Raw genomic sequence first — 17907 nt, 5'->3', positions numbered from 1 at the left:
ATGACCCAACTAGAGTCACATCATCTTGGAGATGGGTTCGAACTTCCATTGCCAAGATTATGTGACTCTGGTTGGGATTAACCAGGACAGCCAAGCTATTGTTTTATTGACTTCCTGGGCTAGATGAACCCACTAGAGTCACATCATCTTGGAGATGGATTAGAACTTTCATTGCCAAGATTATGTGACTCTGGTTGGGATTAACCAGGACAGCCAAGCTATAGTTATATTGACTTCCTGGGCTAGATGAACCCACTAGAGTCACATCATCTTGGAGATGGGTTAGAACTTCAATTGCCAAGATGATGTGACTCTGGTTGGGATTAACCGGGACAGCCAAGCTATTGTTTTATTGACATCCTGGGCTAGATGACCCGACTAGAGTCACATCATCTTGGAGATAGGTTAGAACTTCCATTCCCAAGATGATGTGACTCTAGTTGGGATTAACTAGGATACCCAAGCTATTGTTTTATTGACTTCCTGGGCTAGATGACCCAACTAGAGTCACATCATTTTATAGATAGGTTAGAACTCCCATTGTCAAGATTATGTGACTCTGGTTGGAATTAACTAGGATTGCCAAGCTATTGTTTTATTGACTTCCAGGGCTAGATGACCCAACTAGAGTCACATCATCTTGGAGATAGGTTAGAACTTCCATTGCTAAGATTATGTGACTTTGGTTGGGATTAACCAGGACGGCCAAGCTATTGTTTCATTGACTTCCTGGGATAGATAACCCAACTAGAGTCACATCATCATGGAGATGGGTTAGAACTTCCATTCCCAAGATTATGTGACTCTGGTTGGGATTAACCAGGACAGCCAAGCTATTGTTTTATTGACTTCCTGGGCTAGATGACCCAACTAGAGTCACATCATCTTGGAGATAGGTTAGAACTTCCCTTGCCAAGATTATGTGACTCTGGTCGGGATTAACCAGGACAGCCAAGCTATTGTTTTATTGACTTCCTGGGCTAGATGACCCAACTAGAGTCACATCATCTTGGAGATGGGTTAGAACTTCCATTGCTAAGATTATGTGACTCTGGTTGGGATTAACCAGGACAGCCAAGCTATTGTTTTATTGACTTCCTGGGCTAGGTGACCCAACTAGAGTCACATCATCTTGGAGATGGGTTACAACTTCCATTCCCAAGATTATGTGACTCTGGTTGGGATTAACCAGGACAGCCAAGCTATTGTTTTATTGACTTCCTGGGCTAGGTGACCCAACTAGAGTCACATCATCTTGGAGATGGGTTAGAACTTCCATTGCCAAGATTATGTGACTCTGGTTGGGATTAACCAAGATAGTCAAACTATCGTTTTATTGACTTCCTGGGCTAGATGACCCAACTAGAGTCACATCATCTTGGAGATAGGTTAGAACTTCCATTGCTAAGATTATGTGACTCTGATTGGGATTAACCAAGACGGCCAAGCTATTGTTTTATTGACTTCCTGGTCTAGATGACCCAACTAGAGTCACATCATCTTGGAGCTGGGTTAGAACTTCCATTGTCAAGATTATGTGACTCTGGTTAGGATTGACTAGGACAGCCTAACCATTGTTTCATTGACTTCCATCTGATAATGTCCATTCTGTGGATTCTCTGAACCAGTTGGAAGACAACTGGGAGCAAGAGAAGAAAATCCGTGCCGAGGTGGAGAAGGCCCGACGCAAAGCTGAGGGCGACTTGAAAATGACCATCGACAATCTCAACGAAATGGAAAGAGCAAAGCTCGACTTGGAAGAAGTGGTGAAGAAGTAAGTGTGTGTGTGTGTGTGTGTATGGAAACCCATCCTCCATGGAGAAGTAGGGATATGTGTGTTAAGATGTCCACCATCATCAACATCATTGGTGATCCCTCATGGCAGAGTATGATTGCCTTCCAGAAGTAGAGTCTTGGTGATGGGTCCATAAGTTACTGTAGGGACCTACTCTGGATCTGTGTGGTCTATCACAAGCATGGACAAACTTCGGCTCTCCTCCAGGTGTTTTGGACTTCAACTCCCACAATTCCTGAATCGTGGCTCCTTTGTTTTGCAGGCGCGACATGGAGATCAATTCCGTCAACTCCAAAGTGGAGGATGAGCAAGCCCTGAACTCCACGCTGCAGAGGAAACTCAAGGAGCATCAGGTAGGAAGGAAGGGAGGGGAGGACAGCTGGAAAGGCCGCCCCATTGCATTGACCCCCTTTCCCCTCTAAGTCTCTTTGGCTAGCCATTCAAGGGCAGCTGATCCCTCTCAGGACATCGGGCTAGAAGATGACACTCTGGTTAATTCTCAGAATTAGATAAAGTGGATTTCTACGGCTAAGGCTAAGGATGTATGACACTGGGAGGCCATCTGGCCAGCTCTAGAAGCAGACATTGATCCATGGCAATATATTCCCAGACTTTGCATGGATATGGCTAACGGGAACCCCTATTGAAATGAAATACTTCTGGCCCAAGAATGCCGTAGAGTTACACCGGAAGACCTAGAAGCCACGGGCACCGGTTGCATGGATATAGGGTCATACTGTATTGTTGCTGGAACAATCTTGCAGGGATTCGATAGAGTTACAAGCTGGGTAGATGCGGGGAATGCCGTGGATGTAGCGTACCTGGATTTCAGGAAGGCCTTCTTTGACAAGGTCCCCCACGACCTTCTGGCAAGGAAACTAGTCCAATGTGGGCTTGGCAAAACTACGGTGGGGTGGATCTGAAATTGATTAAATGGACAAACCCAGAAGGTGATTTTCCCCAAGGCTTCCTCTTCATCCTGGAAAGAAGTGACGAGTGGAGTGCCGCAGGGTTCCGTCCTGGGCCCGGTCCTGTTCAACATCTTTATTAATGACTTAGAATAGATGAAGGGCTAGAAGGCAGCATCATCAAGTTTGCAGACGACACCAAATTGGGAGGGATAGTCAATACTCCAGAGGACAGGAGCAGGATTCAAAACGGCCTTGACAGACTAGAGAGATGATGGGCCAAAACTAACAAAATGAAGTTCAACGGGGACAAATGCAAGATACTCCACTTTGGCAGAAAAAACGAAATGCAAAGAGACAGAATGGGGGACAATGCCTGGCTCGAGAGCAGTACGTGTGAAAAAGATCTTGGAGTCCTCGTGGACAACAAGTTAAACATGAGCCAGGAATGTGATGTGGCGGCAAAAAAAGCCAGTGGGATTTTGGCCTGCATCAAGAGGAGCCTAGGGAAGTCATGCTACTCCTCTATTCTGCTTTGGTTAGACCACACCTGGAATATTGTGTCCAATTCTGGGCACCACAATTCAAGAGAGATATTGACAAGCTGGAATGTGTCCAGAGGAGGACAACTAAAATGATCAAGGGTCTGGAGAACAAGCCCTATGAGGAGCGGCTTAAGGAGCTGGGCATGCTTAGCCTGAAGAAGAGAAGGCTGAGAGGAGATATGATAGCCATGTATAAATATGTGAGAGGAAGCCACAGGGAGGAGGAGGAGGGAGCAAGCTTGTTTTCTGCTTCCCTGGAGATTAGAACAAGGAACAATGGCTTCAAACTACAAGAGAGGAGATTCCATCTGAACATGAGGAAGAACTTCCTGACTGTGAGAGATGTTCAGCAGTGGAACTCTCTGCCCCGGAGTGTAGTGGAGGCTCCTTCTTTGGAAGCTTTGAAACAGAGGCTGGATAGTCATCTGTCAGGGGTGATTTGAATGCAATATTCCTGCTTCTTGGCAGAATGGGGTTGGACTGGATGGCCCACGAGGTCTCTTCCAACTCTGTCATTCTATGATTCTATGGTTCTATGATTTTGCTGAATGATGTAGGAAAGGGTGCATCCTGAGGAAACCTTTATCAATCATTAACTGATAGATGCAGCTACCATGTGCAGAAATATTGCTCACATGCATGTGTATTTTTGACAGGCCCGAATTGAAGAACTGGAGGAAGAGCTTGAATCCGAACGTTCTATAAGGGCGAAGGTAAGTCAAGGAAGCGACTCACCACATTGTTGTTTTGAAGCTCTTTAACTTCTTTCAATGCCTTGTGTTTACAAAACGTCTACAAGGTCTCTTAGTGGTAGACCTATCAATGCAATTTGCTGACCAACATGCTTCTTATCATTCAATTGACTGACTTCAGACTGTGCCGTCACACCTGGGGGCTATAATTCTTAATGAAGGAGGCATGGACGTGGCATCTTTCCCCCAAGGGATTGCTTCTTGCCCTCCTTTAGGAAACTAGAATTCTCAAAAACCCAAAACGCTGTATATAACTCAAAATACGTTTTATTGATCACAAAGAGTTATTTCTTTAAAGCAATGAGTTGGAAACTTCAGAGGGGTGAAGGAAAATATACGTTACAGTCTCAGTTAGTCCTGGGTCCAAGGGGTTTGAAGCTGAGAAGCCTTTCCAAGTTTCCTCTTTCCTCAATGGCTGTGAATGCCAGAGCAAACCACAACCCCAGTTCAGATGGCCTATGTTTGAAGACTTGGGATCTTCCTTTGGTGCCAAAAGAACCGATTTGAAGGCGCTTGAGACTTCCAACGTCGTTCAGGTTGGTCTGAACATGACGCACAAGTCTCAAGGGTAAAAAACCTAAAAACTGGTGCTGAGAGGTAATTTAAATCAGGGTCTTTTAGAGTCAAGTCTCTTACTCATGTCCATCTGGTAGAAACTCTGATGGCAGAATGAAAAGAAAGGAAGCACTCCCCTCCTGCAGGAAGAGGTGGAGCCAAACAGTACTGATTGACAGCTATAACTAACCAATCCATACGACTATACATAAGCAGGGTAAAAGGCAGAATTAAGCATGATACAACAGTTTAAATCTTGCAACTAACAGTTCTACACATAGGTGGTGCCCCTCGCGCCGTCACACAGACAGTTGTTTCTGCTTTGACAAGCGGCTCTTATCTGTATTTACATTTCATTCATTGCAATATAAGAGCCCCCAGTGGCACAATGGGTTAAACCCTTGTGCTGGAAGGACTGAAGGCCAACAGGTCGGAAGTTAGAATCTGGGGAGAGTGCAGGTGAGCTCCTTCTGTCAGCTCCAGCTCCTCATGTGGGGGCGTGGAAGTCGCCTCCCGCAAGGATGGTAAAACATCAAAACATTTGGGTGTCCTCTTAGCAACGTCCTTGCAGACGGCCAATTCTCTCACACCAGAAGCGACTTGCAGTTTCTCAACATGGGAAAATAAATTAATTGCAATGACACTTACTCGTTAGCACGGTCACGATTGAGGAGACAGAGACAGAACAAATGGCATCTGCTATATTTATACCCCACTATTATCAGCTCATTAATTCAGTGCCCAGCCTCCTAGTCTACTGCAACATCTTCCTTGTCCACGCATGCTTCATAATGTTCCACAAATTAACTATTTCATGGACATTTGGACCACTAACGCTGAAGTATCTTCAGTACAGGTTCAAATTATGGCATTGGATAGACGCATCAACTTTAGTTTCTTAGATATTGTGATTGTAGTTTTCTATGGGTAGATTCCAAATAGATTCCAAATATCCTGGATCTCGAAAACTAGTGCCGATAGGGGAAAAACCGCTGCCATTTTTGGAATCAACAGGCCAAAGATACCCAGAAACAGAGCTAAACCAAATGTGTGTTGGCCAGGGTTAACATGCTCCAAATTATGCTTTATTACAGAGACAAAAGGAAGCTGTGTAGGAAGCTTGAATGGGCAATTACACCATGTAATGAGGTTTTTGTTCCTAAGTTATAAATGTCATTTCCTAATTGGCTCTATCATTAAAACATGGGGAAAATTGCATAGTATTATAGCAGTATGAGCCAACTTCAGCCTTCCAGGTGTTTTGGGCTCCTCCAGTAGGCTGTTAGGAATTGTGGAAGTCCAAAACACCTGGAGGGCCAAAGTTGGCCCATGCCTGATCTAGAAGAACACTACAATTCCCATCATCCTTAACCAGTGCAACCATACAAAGTAGGGTTTGGGCATGGCGGTGTTCATATTTTACTTTCTCATTCTCCTTCAGGTGGAGAAACAACGCAGTGACATCTCCCGGGAACTGGAAGAGCTTTCTGACCGACTGGAAGAGGCTGGCGGGGCCACCACTGCTCAGGTACGTCTTCATCCATCCATTTGGTAGGTTGTTATCTCCATTGTGAAGATTGCCGAGGTGGGATAGGTGCGTGATTTATAGTTTTTCCCAATCACGCTCTCCCTGGAAAGGCTGCGCACTGGAGTGAATGCCTCAGGGCAAGTCAAAATAAGCCTATACATAGCAGAGTGCTTATCAGTTGTCAGCAGAGTGTAACTTCACCATCTGACCTTGTGCTGCTCACTGTTTAGAAAAACTCTGATTAACTGGGTTATTGTAGGTTTTTTGGGCTATTTGGCCATGTTCTAGAAGCATTCTCTCCTGTCATTTCACCTGCATCTATGGCAGGCATCCTAGAACATGGCGATGTAGCCCAAAAAACCTACAACAACCCAGTGATTCCAGCCATGGAAGCCTTCAGTAACTCTAATTCAGTTTTCATCCGAACTGTTACACCTTAGCACTGAAACACCATTTTCACCAAGATAAGACCTTGAGGTCCAGGTGTGTTAGTCATGATGTCATGGGTGTGTTACTACTCCATCGCACTAGAGAATGAATCCACTTTAAATTGGGTTTCTGCTTCTTGCAGAATTCTGGGGTTTGTAGTTTAGTGAGTCTGTTAAAGGCTCCTCCCTAAACTACAAATCCCAGGATTCTGCAGGAGGCAGCAACTGGATTTAAAGTGGATTCATTCTCTAGTGTGATGAGGTCTCTTGGAAGGCTTAAATTAAGTGTTTTGTTTCAGGCCTTTCAGAGGAGACAATGTTGCTAAAGGAGATCGGTCTCCTGTTTATGATTCCCAGTTCTTTTCTCCATCCATCCATCCATCAATCCATCCAGTAGGATGTTATCTCCATTGTGAAGACTGTTGAGGTGGGATAGGTGCGTGATTTATAGTTTTTTCCCAATCACGCTCTTCCTGGATAGGCTGCGTACTGGAGTGAATGCCTCAGGGAAAGTCAAAATAAACCTATGCATAGCAGAGTGCTTATCAGTTGTCAGCAGAGTGTAACTGTACCATCTGCTCACTGTTTAGAAAAACTCTGATTCAGTTTTCATCCGAACTGTTACACCTTAGCACTGAAACACCCTTTTCACCAAGATAAGACCTTGAGGTCCAGGTGTGTTAGTCATGATGTCACGAGTGTCATGCTACTCCATCGCACTAGAGAATGAATCCACTTTAAATCTGGTTTCTGCCTCTTGCAAAATTCTGGGGTTTGTAGTTTAGTGAGTCTCTTAAAGGCTCCTCCCTAAACTACAAATCCCAGGATTCTGCAGGAGGCAGCAACCTGATTTAAAGTGGATTCATTCTCTAGTGTGATGAGGTCTCTTGGAAGGCTTAAATTAAGTGTTTTGTTTCAGGCCTTTCAGAGGAGACAATGTTGCTAAAGGAGATCGGTCTCCTGTTTATGATTCCCAGTTCTTTTCTCCATCCATCCATCCATCCATCCATCCATCCATCCATCCAGTAGGTTGTTATCTCCATTTTGAAGACTGTTGAGGTGGGATAGGTGCATGATTTATAGTTTTTCCCAATCACGCTCTCCCTGGATAGGCTGCGTACTGGAGTGAATGCCTCAGGGAAAGTCAAAATAAACCTATACAAAGCAGAGTGCTTATCAGTTGTCAGCAGAGTGTAACTGTACCATCTGCTCACTGTTTAGAAAAACTCTGATTCAGTTTTCATCTGAACTGTTACACCTTAGCACTGAAATACACTTTTCACCAAGATAAGACCTTGAGGTCCAGGTGTGTTAGTCATGATGTCACGAGTGTCATGCTACTCCATCGCACTAGAGAATGAATCCACTTTAAATCTGGTTTCTGCTTCTTGCAGAATTCTGGGGTTTGTAGTTTAGTGAGTCTGTTAAAGGCTCCTCCCTAAACTACAAATCCCAGGATTCTGCAGGAGGCAGCAACTGGATTTAAAGTGGATTCATTCTCTAGTGTGATGAGGTCTCTTGGAAGGCTTAAATTAAGTGTTTTGCTTCAGGCCTTTCAGAGGAGACAATGTTGCTGAAGGAGATCAGTCTCCTGTTCATGATTCCCAGTTCTTGTCTTTCGTATTGTCACGGTTCCTGTTTCATGTTCCTACGTATTTATGCTTATGTATCTTTGGAGAATTTACCCTGGAAATGTTCCTGTCTTCATGTTAATGGACATGCCTTTGGATTAATGTTATGCTTTTGGATTTTGTGTTCCGCCTTTCAGATCGAGCAGAACCGCAAGCGCGAGGCTGAACTCCTGAAGCTGCGGAGGGAATTGGAAGAAGCTGCCTTGCAGAGCGAGGCCACCGCCTCCACCCTGCGCAAGAAGCACACGGACGCCATGGCCGAGATGACGGAGCACCTGGAGAACCTGCAGAGGGTGAAGTCCAAGCTGGAGAAGGACAAGCAAGTCCTCAAGGCGGAGATCGAGGACCTCAGCGCTAGTGTGGAGACCATCCAGAAATCCAAGGTACCAAGTAAAAGAGGAAGAGGAGCTTCTAGAACAGGCACAGGCCAACTTCGGTCCTCCAGATGTTTTGGACTTCAACTCCCACCATTCCTAACAGCCGGTAGGAAGGGATAGCCAATACTCCAGAGGACAGGAGCAGGATTCGAAACAATCTTGACAGATTAGAGAGATGGGCCAAAACTAACAAAATGAAGTTCAACAGTGACAAATGCAAGAGACTCCACTTTGGCAGGAAAAACGAAATGCAAAGATACAGAATGGGGGATGCCTGGCTCGAGAGCAGTACGTGTGAAAAAACTCTTGGAGTCCTCATGGACAACAAGTTAAACATGAGCCAACAATGTGATGTGGCGGCAAAAAAAAGCCAATGAGATTTTGGCCTGCATCAAGAGGACCCTAGTGTCTAGGTCCAGGGAAGTAATGCTCCCCATGCTGTATTCCGCTTTGGTTAGACCACACCTGGAATATTGTGTCCAATTCTGGGCACCACAATTCAAGAGAGAGATTGACAAGCTGGAATGTGTCCAGAGGAGGGTGATTAAAATGATCAAGGGTCTGGAGAACAAGCCCTATGAGGAGCGGCTTAAGGAGCTGGGCATGTTTAGCCTGAAGAAGAGAAGGCTGAGAGGAGATATGATAGCCATGTATAAATATGTGAGAGGAAGCCACAGGGAGGAGGAGGGAGCAAGCTTGTTTTCTGCTTCCTTGGAGACTAGGACGCAATGGAGGAATGGCTTCAAACTACAAGAAAAGAGATTCCATCTGAACATGAGGAAGAACTTCCTGACTGTGAGAGCTGTTCACCAGTGGAACTCTCTGCCCCGGAGTGTGGTGGAGGCTCCTTCTTTGGAAGCTTTTAAACAGAGGCTGGATGGCCATCTGTCAGGGGTGATTTGAATGCAAAATTCCTGCTTCTTGGCAGAATGGGGTTGGATGGATGGCCCAGGAGGTCTCTTCCAACTCTTTGATTCTAGGATTCTATGAAAACATCTGGAGGGCCAAAGTTGACCTGTGTCTGTTCTACAAGGAGCTTGGAGACCTCACCCCTCAATACAGCTTGCTCATATTTAACAGCAATATGTTTCTTATATAGAAATGTGTATATTAATAGAATGTTTAAAATATTTATGTGTCTTAATTATGCCATAACCCACCTCAAGCCACAAGGAGAGGCGGGTAGGAAATAAACACATGACACAACCACCAGGTACATTATCTCGGTCACAATCTCTGCTCTGTGCCTTTTGCAGCTAAACGCTGAGGCTCACGTCCGCAAACTGGAAGACAACCTGTCCGAAGCCAATGCCCGACTGTCTGAGCTGGAGAAGAACCAAGCCGAGATCAATGCTATCCGCTCCCGGCTCCAAGGTCAGTTCATTCTCCGTTGATTCAGACATTTCTTTGACCCAATCCATTGGACTACAACTGCCATCATCTCCAGCCAACATGGACTTTGTTCTGCTGGGTTGGGGATGTTGAACCAACGATATTGCTTAGATAGATACATGTTTGTAACTAAGGAGCCAATACAGAATATCATCAGTCATCTATTACAGATAGAAAATTTGAATAGTAGACTTGATTGATCCAGAAAAAAAGGTTCAAAACTTGTTTTGGATGTAGGCGGTGCGATTCTAAAGTCAATTTCGATTTTCACAGAAAAAAAATTCAAAACATTTTGAAACTTCCGAGTCTTCTGAAGCCTTTTGTTAATGGTTTGAAAGTGTTATTTCCTATTTCATTGGGTGGTCTTTACTTTGAAAGTAGTTGTTTGACTTCAGAAGTGGGGAAAAGCAAGCAGAGGAAATTCCGTCCTTCTCTGGTTTAAATCTGGCTTCTCTGGTTTGAGCCAAGGCTGGGGCCAAAAGAGGGGAAAAGCAAGCGGAGGAAATTCCTTCCTTCTCTGGTTTAAGACTGGCTTCTCTGGCTCAAAAACTGGCTTCTCTGGCTTGAGCCGAGGCCAGGAAATTCCTTCTCTGGTTTAAAACTGGCTTCTCTGGCTTGAGCCAAGGCCAGGAAATTCCTTCCTGCTCAGGCTTTAAAACTGGCTTATCTGGCATGATCTGAGGCCAGGAAATTCCTTCCTTCTCAGGCTTTAAAACTGGCTTATCTGGCATGAGCTGATGCCAGGAAATTCCTTCCTTCTCAGGCTTTAAAACTGGCTTCTCTGGCTTGATCCAAGGCCAGGAAATTCCTTCCTTCTCTGGTTTAAAACTGGTTTCTCTGGCTTGATCCAAGGCCAGGAAATTCCTTCCTTCTCTGGTTTGAAACTGGCTTCTCTGGCTTGAGCTGAGGCCAGGGACCAGAAGTGCAACCGGAGGAAATTCCTTACTTCTCTGGTTTAAAACTGGCTTCTCTGGCTTGAGCCGAGGCCAGGAAATTCCTTCCTTCTCTGGTTTAAAACTGGCTTCTCTGGCTTGAGCTGAGGCCAGGGACCAGAAGCTGGGAAAAGCAAGCGGAGGAAATTCCTTCCTTCTCTGGCTTTAAAACTAGCTTCTCTGGCTTAAGTTGAGGCCAGGAAATTCCTTCCTTCTCTGGTTTAAAACTGGCTTTTGAATCATTTCCGACTCACTTCCTGAGTCACAACAAAAATGGCAGAAAAAGCTTCGGAAGAACAAAGGAACTTCCGTTTTTAAAAAAAGCTTTGATATCACTTCAAAAAGGTAGTTTTAACGAAATTATTACAAGCTACGAGTTATTCGAGTGACTCTATCCATGCCTATTGAATAGTTAGGAAGCAGATCAGTTTCTAAGTGTAGACGGGACTGCACTGAAGCTTGATGCGGTTTTGATTAAGTTAGGATGGCTTCTTTGTCTTCCTTTTGGAGACAACTTAAAACATAGTCAACATCAAGTACAGTATTATGCGAACCCAAGGAGTTCAACATAGGCACAGCTCTAGGATAAACACATTGCACTGATGTCAACCTCAACCAGACAATCGATCACCAGGGAGGATGGGACTTGTAGTGAAATTTCTCAAGAAACACCACTCCCTGCCTTTCTTCCAAGGATCTTGTGCTTTGTTTTCCTTCAAGGAAATATTAAGACGGAGAAGTGAGTTCTTTGGACTACAATTTCCAGACTCGTCCAGCCAATCTGGTTACTGGGAGTTAACGTCCTCAAGGTAGCCATGCCATGAATCCGTCTTCTCTCAAGTATTTCTTTAATTCTCCTCTTTCTTGCCGTAGCTGAGAATAGCGAACTGAGCCGAGAGCACGAGGAGAGCCAGGGGCGGCTGAACCAAATTTTCCGCATCAAGACATCCCTCACCTCCCAGGTGGATGACTTCAAGCGGCAGCTGGATGAAGAGTCAAAGGTAAGGGTGCCAAAGTGAAGCCCATGTAACACACACACACACACACACACACACACACACACCCTTAAACTGAGCCTAGAGTGCATTCGCTTTGTAGAAATGGGGCTGATGTTTTCAAACAGAGGAAGTGAAATATAGTGGAACCTCTACTTAAGAGTGTCCCAAGTCACTCATTGCTCATTGCCGTTGCTCATTGCGCTTTGACATACGAGCAGCATTTTGAGTTATGAGTGAGTGCCAGATAACAGGTCTTTAGGGATTCAAGGAGCAGCCTCTGGGCCTTGTGTGTGCCTCATACTGTTCTCCGCTTTGAGGAACTTTGGGTTAGTTGATTTTGTGTGGTTTTATTCCTGGTATGTTTAGCTTTTTGAAGGGAAAGAGAGAGAAAGAGATTTTGTGTGGTTTTATTCCCGGTATGTTTAGCTTTTTGAAGGGAAAGAGAGAGGGAGGGAGGGAGAGAAGGAGGCTGGAATTAGGACAGGATGGAAAAGAAAAAGATGTTTCTGCCTCTTTACTTTGTGTTGCTTTGTGCTTCTACCATGTTTAAGTTGATCTTTCTTTCTTTTTTTAATTGAATGAATTTTATTGTGATGGTCACAGACCAGGAGTACAAAGCATTAAAACCAGAGTTCATTTAACAAAGTTTATTTATAAAAAATAAATACATTAGCATTAAGATCAATTATTCAAAGCATTAAAAGCAAAATTAGAATAGAATAGCTTTATTTGTCATTGTGCTGCTGCACAACAAAATTACATGCCTTCTCCTGAACACACCACAAAACAACACACCCATCCGTCCACACATACGCACCTCACGCCACCACACAGTCCCCAATACCACATCAATGCAAAGTTATGGAATTCAACGTAGCTACAGCTCTCGGATAAAAGCTATTCTTCAGGCTGTTTGTCCTTGCCTTTGTCACCCTGTAACGTCTGCCAGATGAGATGGAACCTTAAGGATGTTCTGAGCTTTCTTAAGGTTGTGGGACCTATAAAGCTCTTCCAAAGAGGGGAGAAAGAGGGTAACCAATGCTTCTCTGTGCAGAAGTGGTGACCCTTTGGAGCGCCGTCCTATCTGCCACTGTGCAGGTACAAAACCATGCACAGATGTAGTAGGTGAGGACACTGTCTATAGCACAGTCACCAGCAGTTTTCCATTCAGTTGTTGGTTCCTTAAGAATCTCAGATAATCCTGTCTCTGCTGGGCCCTCTTCACCAACACTGTCGTATGAATGATGAACCATTGGGGTTTTATTGGGGAGCGGAACAGAGTAATAGCATTTCAGTGGGGATTTGCTTTGAGTTAATAGCTCTGTCACAAGGCGGGTTGAACTACAGGTGTTACTGTAGATGAGAAGTGGGTAGGATCTGCTACATTATAAGTTATATATTTTCTTATTTAAGAGCACTTTAAAAAGTTGGGTTTTATTGGTGGGCGGAACAGAGTAATAGCATTTCAATGGGGATTTGCTTTAAGATCTCGGTCACAAGGCGACTTAAACTCTTAAGTCAAGGTGTTACTGTAGATGAGAAGTGGGTAGGATCTGCTACATTATGTTATATATTTTCTAGGGCTGTCCAAACACGGAAAAATTTGTTTCTAAACTCGATTCATTTTTAGGGGTTTTTTGCGTTTCGTTATTTAAAAGAATTTCGAAATTTTCCTTTAAAAAAGTTTGATATTTACGAAATTTCGGAAATCATAAAACAATTACAAAACAATTACGAATCGATTATGAATCGATTCGTTAATGGCGGCCGCGATTGCGCAATATGCTAAAAAAACTTCAGAAGCTTCCCTCTCCCTCTGTTGTTGACTGTTGGTGTGATAATTATATTTTTTTTCACTGAGAAAACAAACAGCAACCTTAAAACTTGCACCAGACATGCGGAAATAATAACGAAACATTTACGAATCAATAACGAATCAATAATGAATCAATAACGAAACAATAACGAAACAATTACGAAATGAATTGGAAAAATTCGTTTCATTTTTTAGTTGCTCCTGAATGGTTCAATATCGCTTCGTTATAAAAAAACCCGAATTTTTAACAAATTACGAAATTACGAAACGAAACCGCCCAGCCCTAATATTTTCTTATTTAAGAGCACTTTAAAAAGTTGGGTTTTATTGGCGGGCGGAACAGAGTAATAGCATTTCAATGAGATTTGCTTTGAGTTAAGAGCTCGGTTTACAAGGCGGATTGAACTCTTAAGTCAAGGTGTTACTGTAAATGAGAAGTGGGTAGGATCTGTTACATTATTAGTTATATATTTTCTTATTTAAGAGCATTTAACAAAAAAAGTTGGGTTTTATTGGGGAGTGGAGCAGAGTAATAGCATTTCAATGAGATTTGCTTTGAGTTAAGAGCTCAATCACAAGGTAATTAAACTCTTAAGTCAAGGTGTTACTGTAGATGAGAAGTGGGTAGGATCTGCTACATTATTAGTTATATATATTCTTATTTAAGAGCACTTAATAAAGAAAGTTGGGTTTTATTGGGGAGTGGAACAGAGTAATAGCATTTCAATGAGATTTGCTTTGAGTTAAGAGCTCAATCACAAGGTGAATTAAACTCTTAAGTCAAGGTGTTACTGTAAATGAGAAGTGGGTAGGATCTGTTACATTATTAGTTATATATTTTCTTATTTAAGAGCATTTAACAAAAAAAGTTGGGTTTTATTGGGGAGTGGAACAGAGTAATAGCATTTCAATGAGATTTGCTTTGAGTTAAGAGCTCAATCACAAGGTGAATTAAACTCTTAAGTCAAGGTGTTACTGTAGATGAGAAGTGGGTAGGATCTGCTACATTATTAGTTATATATATTCTTATTTAAGAGCACTTAATAAAGAAAGTTGGGTTTTATTGGGGAGTGGAACAGAGTAATAGCATTTCAATGCGGATTTGCTTTGAGTTAAAAGCTCGGTCACAAGGCAAATTAAACTCTTAAGTCAAGGTGTTGCTGTAGATGAGAAGTGGGCTGACTGACCATGCCTTGGATATCCACAGGCTCGAAGTGCTGCAGTGGTCAGCCTGGCCAACACCAAGCACGACCTGGACTTGATCAAAGAGCAACTGGAGGAAGAGCAATCCGGCAAAGCCGAGCTGCAGCGCCTGGTCTCCAAGCTCAACACCGAAGTCACCACATGGCGCACCAAATACGAAACGGACGCCATCCAGAGGACAGAAGAGCTGGAAGAGACAAAGTGAGCAAGGCTTCGGGCAGGCGGGAGGAACATCTTTCAGTCCAGAGGATAGGATAATGCTTAGCTAGTTCCATAGGAGTGGATGGAGAACCTCTATGACCCCCCAGCTGTTGATAGGTCCCTCCTTTCATCCCTGGCTGGTGCTAATGAGAACTGGGGTCTACTAATATCTGGAGGGCCATAGGGGTTCCTCAAGTTATTTTTACAGACCAGGCATGGCCAAACTTGAGTCCTCCTTCCAGGTGTTTTGGACCCCTATATATTATAATGTATATGTATGAATATATAAATATATATTTATATGTGTGTGTGTGTATGTGTGTGTGTATATATATATATATATATATATTGGACTGGGTTGTGACACAGTTGGCTTGGAGTTAGCTTCATTAAAAATCACTACTGACCAAAAGGTAATGAGTTCGAAGTCAGCCTGGTCAGCAGAGGCGGCCCTAGGTAATTTTTAACGGTAAGCAAACAGTATTTTGGCACACACACCCCTCCAACCAATCATTGATATATATATTCTGTTCATCGTGGGAATTCTGTGTGCCATATTTGGTTCAATTCCATCATTGGTGGAGTTCAGAATGCTCTTTGATTGTAGGTGAACTATACATCCCAGAGGTGAAGATGCCCACCTTTCCTGAAGGTAGGCGCAAAAACAGAGGAGCGAGTGGAGGTGGGAGATACCTCCAGCTGGAGGGGCTCTCTCTTTCTCTCTCTCTCTTGGTCTCAATGGCTGAAGAGAAAGTCAGGAGAAGAGGCGACTTTTGGTGCGCACGTTGGGGTCTTCAGCCTCCGGACCCAAAGCGGGCCAGGCGCGGCGGCTCCGCCCCTTGGCCCACCCGCGGATTGGGGAGAGGAGAGCACCGGTGGATCAGGAAAGGGAGCCTGTCATGGGGAAGGGATCAAACGCGGAGAACGATTGAGCGCCGGCTCTGCTCGCGCACCCGGTGGCCGGATGGAGCAGGAACGAGAGGGGCTAGGCGAGGCTCAAGGGCCCGGCCCCTTTGGGAAGAGGATCGCCCGGCAGTGAGGCAAGAAAGCCGAGGCTCCCCCTGGACTGCTAGGGCTGTTGTGAGCTGAGGGGGACCTCCTCAAGTGACGGTCGAGGGGCATTTACAGAGGTGTCTCTGCACCCCTGGCAAAAAAAAGTGTTCTGCGACCGCTTACTTCGCGTAATGGATGAGCCACCCCTGCTGGTCGGAGTAAACTCCCGACCATTTGTCTAGCTGGCTGTTGACTTTTGCAGCCCAAAAGACAGTTGCATCTGTCAAGTAGGAAATTTAGGTACCGCTTATGCGCAGAGGCTAATTTAACTAATTTACGGCACCATAAGTGACTGGATTGACCTTGAAGGAGCTGGGGGTGGTGACGGTCGACAGGGAGCTCTGGCGTGGGCTGGTCCATGAAGTCAGGAAGAGTCAGAAACGACTGAATGAATTAACAATGGTGCCATAAAACTTTCCAGCAGCAAGCAAAAGAATGAGAAAGTACTCCATCAGTGTCACAAGTGAACAGTGAAGCGACAGCTCCCCCGGTGGCCGGAATTTGAAACATACCTTCATGAAGCTGGAAAGTTTAATAGCCTCTGTGTGTCTCTCTATATATGTTGTGTGTCTATGGCATTGAATGTTTGCCGTGTGTATGTACATTGTGATGCGCCCTGAGTCCCCTGCGGGGTGAGAAGGGCGGAAAATCAATACTGTAAACAAACAAATAAATATTAACATGAGATGAAATATGTCTTGAGCTTCTGGATGAAGCACACCATACAATGGCTTTGGAGGATCTAACAATGACTAGAGAGGCATCATTCGATTCTTCAGAGCGATTCCATGGAATACAAAACTCTTAGTGTATACATTAAAATATGTTCAGCGAGCATGCATAACACGCGTGCCCGTCGTATGGCGTTCCCATACATCCGTGAAGGAGGGTTATGATGGTCAGCGCAGTGCCTTCTTCTGCCTCATTGACTTGTTCTTCCCTTTCTTGCCTTCTTTCTTCGCAGGAGGAAACTGACCGCCCGGCTCCAGGAGGCAGAGGAAACGGCCGAATCGGCTCAAGCCCGGGTGGCCAGCATGGAGAAGAACAAGCAGAGGCTCCAGATGGAAGTGGAGGATCTCACGCTGGACCTTGAGAAGGTGAGATTGCTCAGAGGACAGTGCTTCTGGACCTCTGCGATTGGTAGTTGCAAGGTGTTTACTTGTGTTTTGCCCAATGCGTAAGCAACCCTGAGTACCTTTGGGAAGATGGAGGTGGGTCAAATAAAGTTATTATTGGGTTGTTGTAGGTTTTTGGGGGTGTATAGCCATGTTCTAGAAGCATCTATTTATTTATTTACAGTATTTATATTCCACCCTTCTCACTCCGGAGAGGACTCAGGGCAGATCGCAAGGCACATATACACGCCAAACATTCAATGCCATAGACACACAACATATATAGACGAACACACAGAGTCTATTTAACTTTCCAGCTTCATGAGGGTGTGCTTCAAATTCTGGCCACCGGAGGAGCTGTCACTTCACCGTTCACTTGTGATATCAATAGAGTACTTCCTCATTCTTTTGGATGCTACTGGAGAGTTTTATGGCGTCGTAAATTAGTTAAATTAGCCTCCTCGCATAAGCGGTACCACAGAGGCTATTTAACTTTCCAGCTTGAATTCTGGCCACCGGGGGAGCTGTTGCTTCACCACCCACTTGTGACATCAATGGAGTACTTCCTCATACTTTTTCATGCTGCTGGAGAGTTTTATGGCATCATAAATTAGTTAAATTAGCCTCCCCGCATAAGCGGTACCACAGAGGCTATTTAACTTTCCAGCTTGAATTCTG

General features: G+C 44.3%; 1 protein-coding gene across 1 annotated transcript in view; it reads left to right on the top strand.

The window, feature by feature from the left end:
• The window catches only part of LOC137097983 (myosin-16-like), an 85882-nt gene that overhangs the window by 53453 nt on the left and 14522 nt on the right, over window positions 1–17907 (top strand). Inside the window, exons 26-34 of the mRNA XM_067473517.1 lie at window positions 1629–1774; window positions 2058–2148; window positions 3905–3961; window positions 5997–6083; window positions 8280–8525; window positions 9776–9893; window positions 11717–11844; window positions 14865–15061; window positions 17079–17211. Coding sequence (XP_067329618.1) covers window positions 1629–1774; window positions 2058–2148; window positions 3905–3961; window positions 5997–6083; window positions 8280–8525; window positions 9776–9893; window positions 11717–11844; window positions 14865–15061; window positions 17079–17211 — 1203 coding nt within the window. The remainder of the gene's footprint in view (window positions 1–1628; window positions 1775–2057; window positions 2149–3904; window positions 3962–5996; window positions 6084–8279; window positions 8526–9775; window positions 9894–11716; window positions 11845–14864; window positions 15062–17078; window positions 17212–17907) is intronic.

This window comes from Anolis sagrei, chromosome X (genome assembly GCF_037176765.1).
Source record: "Anolis sagrei isolate rAnoSag1 chromosome X, rAnoSag1.mat, whole genome shotgun sequence".
In the NCBI taxonomy this organism is placed as follows: domain Eukaryota; kingdom Metazoa; phylum Chordata; class Lepidosauria; order Squamata; family Dactyloidae; genus Anolis; species Anolis sagrei.
Note: the sequence above shows the minus strand (reverse complement) of the source record. Positions and strands in the feature narration are given on the sequence as shown.